The sequence below is a fragment of the Lethenteron reissneri genome, chromosome 29 (genome assembly GCF_015708825.2).
Source record: "Lethenteron reissneri isolate LAM-NWPU_2019-01 chromosome 29, ASM1570882v1, whole genome shotgun sequence".
In the NCBI taxonomy this organism is placed as follows: domain Eukaryota; kingdom Metazoa; phylum Chordata; class Hyperoartia; order Petromyzontiformes; family Petromyzontidae; genus Lethenteron; species Lethenteron reissneri.
In genome coordinates this window covers 15,360,237-15,367,435 of record NC_083807.1, presented here as the reverse complement: position 1 = coordinate 15,367,435, position 7,199 = coordinate 15,360,237, and the positions used below count along the sequence as shown (strand labels likewise).

At 48.4% G+C, this 7,199-nt stretch overlaps 1 protein-coding gene across 1 annotated transcript; it reads right to left on the bottom strand.

Moving 5' to 3' along the window:
- Positions 1-782: 782 nt before the first annotated feature.
- On the bottom strand, positions 783-6,065 carry LOC133349294 (uncharacterized). The gene is made up of 4 exons (XM_061562672.1): positions 4,132-6,065; positions 3,389-3,491; positions 2,499-2,723; positions 783-1,501 (listed from the first exon to the last, which is right to left on the bottom strand). Exons 1-4 carry the CDS (start codon positions 4,226-4,228, stop codon positions 976-978), a joined length of 951 nt encoding a protein of 316 aa, XP_061418656.1. The 5' UTR covers positions 4,229-6,065; the 3' UTR covers positions 783-975.
- Positions 6,066-7,199: the final 1,134 nt, after the last annotated feature.

Below are 7,199 nucleotides of genomic sequence, written 5' to 3'. Positions count from 1 at the left end.
GCGTGGCCCGCATGCCCAGGCCTCCCCCGCCAGCCACCGCAGCGACGATGGTGTCCTCTCGCCGCGGCTCCGTCGCTCCGTTCCCGATGGCGGCGAAGCAGCAGTGCGATGCAAGTCCCGCCGCTCCGCGTGCAGCGCCATCTCTCTCTCTCTCTGTCACCGGGGCTGCCATCCCCGGGGCTGTCCGAAGACGACGGGGATGGTCGTCACACCATCCCCGTCGTACGAAGACGTCCAGATGAGTTTTATATTTGTTTTTCGTGTGCCCATTTTACTTCCCTAGGATAACACCTAGCAATATTTATTTTTCCACAACTTCTGACACCAAATGTAATGGGTTCAATTTAGGCGCACACACTTCTTGGGAGGCAACACTCATTTATTAATTAACACAACGTTTACTCAACAGTTACTCTTTCTCTACACATAGGGTGGTGACCACCGACCTACACTAGCTAACACACAATTGTATTTTAGCCCCTCCAGCGTGACCCAGCCAGGTGGCTGCTGGCAGTCCGCTCACTCTAGGTCTTCCCTTCTGGCATCTTCACGAGGTGTCTTCATTCTTCTCAGGAACAGCCCTGCTCTGCCTTCACACCACCCTTATATCTCGTCTCTCTGGCGTGGCCGGCTCCGCCCAGGCCACGCCTCCCATCCCAGGCCACGCCTCACTTCCCAGGCCACGCCTCACTTCCCCCACCTCTGGGAAGGTCCGGATCCCTCCAGCACGTGACCCCCCAGGCACCCCCTTGGGGCCCCCAGCCCTTGTACGGGCCAACACAGTAGTGACCGTTCTGTCACTACAAATGCATTGTATCCAAGGAAATATGTACAGCAATAGACAAAATATATACAGAAATAGACTAAAAATATTTACACTAATAGACTAAAAATGTGTATCACGGGGGGAGGGTGGGTGGTGTGGTGATAGCAGTCGTGGTTTACACAAATGTACGACCACCACCACTACCACCCCTACTGTGGGGTGGACCGGCCACCGCACAGTAGCACGTGGCGGAGGAGTGAGCGTATTGCTCTCCCCACACGAGCCATGCACCCTCGCTTCTTATTCATTTCCTTCATCTCCTTTTCCTCCTCCAACTTCTCAAACACCTGCACCATCATCTCCTCCACTACCATAATTCCCCCCTTATCCGGCTCCTCCGTCTCCTCCGGCTTATCCTCCTCCAGCTCCTCCTCCGGCTCCTCCTCCTCCTCCGGCTCCTCTTCCACCGTCTCCTCCGTCTCCTCTTCCTCCTCCACGTCCGTCACCTCATTCTCTAACTTCTCAACCTCCTGCACCATCATCTCCTCCACCACCATCTTCTCTTCCTCCACCATATTTCCCCCCTTATCCATCTCCTCCTCTGTCTCCTGATCCTGTTCCTCCGTTTTCTCTTCCTCCTCCACCTCAGTCTTTTGGTCTCCCTCATTTTCCACCACAACCTCTGTTTCCTCTTCAGAGGTCTGGGCAAGTGAGCTGGGCTGCACCGGTTTCACTCTGTGAAGACACACGCACGACACGACTCCACCTTTTGCTATGACAGAGATTGCAGTCACCTCCCCATCTCCCGTTGGTGTGGCAGATTAAACCGAGCTTAATAACAATGAAAAAATTGAGTACGTTTCATGTCAGAGCTGTCATTCTGATGGGACAAGATTATCACGAAGGAATGTACCACTGTGTCTCATACAGTCTGCTGTAGTGTCACAGTAGCAGGCAGCGTTGCTTTGTAAATACAACTAAGTAATTTGTCATGATTTCTTTTTGTTTTCATGATATATTCTAATTGGGGCAAATATGACCCCTGGCACACAATGGCCTACTCGTTTTGAACGAACTTAGGGGAGATCTTCAACATCCACTGCAAAGGAGAGGGTACATCATGTCTTGACATCCCGTCATGGCAGTAATAACCATCAAGAGTGCTGCCGCTGGGCCGCATCACCCATGCACGATTGTTGTAAAAATATCTGATGGTGATTCGTGTTAGATAAAGCTGCCCATCTTGACTTCGATGGTATCTCAGAGTGCTTTACAACGCAATGAGGCACTTACATATCACATCTCGCACCTCAACGCATTTTACGGTGAATGAAGGGTTAGATGGTGAAGATATGGCCGCATGGTTATGTGGGCTCACCCACAAACCAATTATGGAAAATAAATCGGTCTACAGATGAATATACACGTGGGGTAGGCTGGAATGCACTTGTGTTCTCCCCCCGTTCTGCATGGGTTTCCTCTGGGTTCAGCAGCTTCTTCCCCCGAAACTGAACCCACAACAACACAACTGGTCTTGGATCAAAATCGACCTCTAAAGCACTCAATTGGGATCACACACAGCAACTTTGTTCCCAACTGCGAACAAAACTTGGCAGGGCCCTCTTGAATATTTTGTCTTGAGACTCAATGATGTTCATTCTGCATAAACAAGCATAATAATAATGATACAAAATAATAAACACATACACAGGACACATGCAGATTTGCTTACCGTGGCTCAGTGGCTCCAGACTTTGCATCGTATTCTCCGGAGCCCTCTTCTCTGGATCTCAGCGCTATCCGGCCCTGCACACTGCGAGCAGCGGTGGTGGTAGCGGTGGTAATGGTGGTGCTGGTTGTGGCCGTGGCTGCCCCTTGATCATGGACCTCGGCCATGCCCTGAAGCCAGCTGTGTGCGAGCGCCTGAGTGGGAGTCATCCGAAGATTTGGATCCCATCTGTTGAGAGACACGCGGGGGCACACGTGGTGAGAGGCACGTTACAAGGATTTACGTTTCTTCCCTTCTTCCACGAGGTCCAGGAATTCTCACCAGCAGCGGGGAGTACTCCACTGCCCAGTAGCCTAAAAATGCACTTAGCCTGCCACTGCCCATCTTTCATGGGCCTCCACAGACACCGATCTTGACACTGCTGGTACAGGTCATCGGCAGGTTCACTCAGTTTCACATCCTCCTGTACCACATCAGTTCCACCTCTTGTGATATGGCTCAGCGGTGACGACGTGACCCAGACGTACCACATTCTCCACATGTAGAGTTTTGTTATTCAAATTTTGGACTTTCGGATCGGACGAAGAGGAAGAAAAAAATGGGGGCCTATGGGTGTCTCTAACGATTACTTGAAGGAGAGTGACTGATATGAGAATCCTTGTGGGGAGGTGTGGGAGAGGGGAATGGGCAGGCGGGAGGCTGTCTTACTGTATCTACTGTAGGCAAAAATGGACACAGTCCACCAACTCTGGGCCCAGGAGATGATGAATAAGAATGAGAGGGTGGAGCTGGTGATTGATGGAGTGTGATCACCAATAATTTGGAGGAGATTGAGTGATGGGGAATCCTCGTGGGGGGCAGCAGGGGGAAGAGGGAGAGGAGGCAGTTCTTACTGGAGGCAGCGGCTGATAAAGTCCACAAACTCCGTGTCCTGGCTCTTGAGCACAGAGTGTAGTGGGAAGCTCCCCGGCAGGCTGTATGGTTTCTTCCAACCACCTGCAGGGGCCATGCACAGCGGAAGAGAGAGATATACATAGTTACAAACCACATCACCCACCTACCCACTCACCCACCTACCCACCCACTCACCCACCTATCCACCCACCCACTCGCCAACCCACTCACCTAACCATCCCCCCATGGCCTACTCAACAACAATAACTGCCATTTGCCACTAAGTGGCAGTGACATCACCATGGTGCTTGTACCAGGCTATGTGCACTTTAAGGCCACCTGAAGTGTCAAAAGCTCACTGGCAGGAGGTCATGGGATAGACTCCGGTACCATGGGTTGACTGATTGAGATGACTGACTAGTAATTAAATTTAAGGTGGAGGGGTTACCAGCCTCTCGCAGCCATTGGCCTCAGTGGTGGCTACAAGCCCCATGAGGGGAATTGCATGTTGAAATTGACCTTCCCTCCCTTGGCATTGCTTACCACAGCGTTACCGACCGGCACCACCTTTGAGGTAGGGTGTTGTTTTGCAAATTAACCCCGCCACCCCCTCACCCCCCCCACCCACGCACACGCCTACCCATCCACCTACCCATCCACCTACCAACCCTTCTACTCAGAAAAAAACATCACTCCGTTGGAATTATGCAATAACAGCCCCAAGCCACCCCTTTTAACTTACCAAAGTATATCAATCCGTAAGGAGCGGCATGTATGAAGTTTCTTGGGGGCACACCCAGCCTCTGCACACGGTTCAGACAAAGACAGAGGTCAATCATAAAGCCTCAGTAGACTGTTGGGGCAAGTGCTGTAAGCAAATAGCAGCATGTATTGAAGCTGGAACTGTGGCACACGAGGGCATGGTTGATCACAACGCCCCAGGTACGTCACACACCAAACTAGGTACTTATTTGAAGCGGAGTTGATCTAGGAGAGGCCTCGGGACCAGTTCTGATAATTGAACCTCAGGGCGGTACCCCAGGGTACCATAGTTCCCCGGCTCTCGCATAATGTCCGTGATGCAATCATTTTTAGTCTGGTGATGGTCGGCGATGCGGTAATCGATTCATCTCAACGAGCTGTACACAATGCACTCTTAAAAGTTTAATTTTTCGAAAACGGATTTTTTAATGCTAATATTTGGTGTTTCGACATCGCGGAGTAGCACTGATTTCGCATTGATTGGTACCCCAGTCGCGGAGTTAAAAAGTGTCCCAGAAATAAAATATTTAATTGCCTCGGCCATTTTGTATTATTTGGTACCCTGGTGTACCACCATGAGGATCAATTGCTGCCACCGGTGCTGGTGGTGGCAGTGGCCATGAGTGGGAATCAAACTCGGCTCTCTGCCGGGGTTTGTAGCACAGTGCGGTGCGCTAACTACTGCACCACACATTCTATACACATAGGCAAAGACAAATATCCCCCACATAGCTTTAACATACTTTTGGTCACACACATAGACAAGACAAACACGTGTACACACATGTACAAGACAAAGATCCCCGGTATAACCTAAACAGACTTGGGGCAAGTGATGTTAGCGAGGAGCACATCTGAAGGCTGACACGCCACACGAGGGGGATGGGTGGCCAACACCACTCCTGGCCGCCTTTTTCTCCCTAGTGGTGATGTTTACATTGCACCAGGTACTCATTGGAGTCTGAGTCGACCTAGGGGAGGCCCAGGACCGGTTCAGATAATCGTCACGTGTTGGCTGAGAGCCAGAATAGAACTTGGGTCTCCAGGTTCGTAGCGCACCGTGTTAACCGCTACACTACCGTGTACACAGCCAGAGGTGGGACAAAGTCATTGTTATGCAAGTCACAAGTAAGTCTCAAGTCTTTGCTCTCGAGTCCCGAGTCAAGTCGGGTCAAAGATGAGGCAAGTCCCAAGTCGAGTCAGAAGTCAAAGCCTGCAAGTCTCAAGTCGAGTCCAAAGTCCTACCATTTTAGTTTCGAGTCATTTCAAGTCCTCTTACCACAGAAATAACATTTATACAAATCATGTATGTCTGTAAGATTTGTATTTATTTAAACCTCTTTTTATACAATGACATTAATCAAACACAGTAGAAAACAGAAAATTTAATTTTCACAAAAAATGCTCTTATTTCAACAGCATATTGCACTAGAACAATGCACAGCAGCTTCAGTCTTGTATTGCATTGACCTCATATTGCAAAACAGTTTAACTTTCAAATAGACATGGGTTCTTTTAGCCTAAACTTTTTTAAACATGTCATCAATAAAATCCTCACTCCTCAAAATTATCACTTCTGAAAAACTGGACCAACCTGATAATATAATTGGAATGCCTCCATAGAGACTGGTGTGTATGAGAGAGAGAGAGCTGTGTGGACAGGTGATGAGCAGAGAGTGAGTGTGTGTGCGCATGCGTGCTGTGGACAGGTGGAGGGAGGCCCCTACACTGCATTGCATTTGCAAAAGATCAAATTGGCCAAAAGTCTGTCAGTCATTTGTGCACGATGGGGACGCAGAATGATGCCACCATGGCTGAAAACTCGCTCCACTGGAGCACTAGAAGCAGGCACTGCCAAGACTCGGATGGCTACTTGAAAGAGTGAAGGAAGAGTCTTACTGTTCAGTGCCCAGAACAAAAGGGACATTCTGTCCTTCTGCCATGTCAATGTAGTGACTTAGCTGTACTGCTGGTGGGGTCCCAACATCCCTTTTCTGCCTCTTATGGTATGCAGCAAACAGCCCTTCTCCTTCCATGTCCTCTAGTTCTTCTTCAGCAGGCACCGGCACAGGCACAGGTTGCTCCGTCTCTGCAGTATCTTTCAGGATCAATTCTAAAAAAACGTGTCACAACAGCAGAAACAAAAGAGCTCTTATTACCATTACTGATGTTGATGATTGTTTAACACGTAGGCTTTCGCGACCAATGTTATTCATAATCAACGTTTTTGGGTTTAGATCGCGTTTATTTATAAATGTGTCGTAACCCTCCACCACCCGACACGGCCAATCAGTAAAAATGTGTCACGTTGACAAAGACAAATAGTTCACTGCTTTAGCCCACCGGTGTGTTGAAGCCACAACATTTACAATTTGAGTACGACGTTTCGCTGGTAATTGCAACCAGCATCATCGGGCAATTCGCCAGAATGGTAAGGTTCTGCTGTGTCTCCCGTTCTTATATAGAGCAGCAGCAGGGTGACGTCATCATTAACTCATTAACTCATCAGGTGCAAAGATTCAAGGGGGGAGTGATTGTAATTATATACTAGATTAGTAATCAGGCTATTGTTACGATGCGAGTTGTAGATTAGTAATCATTTGGAATGTGTTTTATTGTGATTATGCTACATTAGTAATCAGTTAGTGGTTGTTACCCTTATAAGTAATTGTAATGTATCTTATTTAATAATACGCTTCCAGGCCGCACTAAGCCTGTAGCTGTCTGAGCGATTAAAGTTATTGCTGTTTCTCTCAATTTCAATCGATTCTCTAATTAGTCTTTGCCAGTAGTAACTAGTTTTACACAACACTTCCACGTTGTCAAAATCAATTGAGTGTCCCTGTTGGCATGCATGTTCTGCTACTGCCGACAGTTGTGTTTGTGATAGTTTAATATTTCTCTGGTGTTCTTTTAGTCTTACACTAACGTTACGCCCTGTCTGTCCAATATAGCATCTGCCACATACACAATTAATCCGATATACACCTTCTGTTGATAATTTAGGTAATTCGTCTTTAGTGCACGTTACTAGTTGTTGAATTTTGT

Bases quoted from the DNA above. Each gene is read 5' to 3' on its own strand.
- LOC133349294 (XM_061562672.1), bottom strand. From the start codon at position 4,228: ATGATTGACCTCTGTCTTTGTCTGAACCGTGTGCAGAGGCTGGGTGTG. The intron at 3,492-4,131 runs GTAAGTTAAAAG...TGGCCCCTGCAG, and splicing joins TTACGGATTGATATACTTTG to GTGGTTGGAAGAAACCATAC. The intron at 1,502-2,498 runs GTAAGCAAATCT...GTGTCTTCACAG, and splicing joins TCTGGAGCCACTGAGCCACG to AGTGAAACCGGTGCAGCCCA.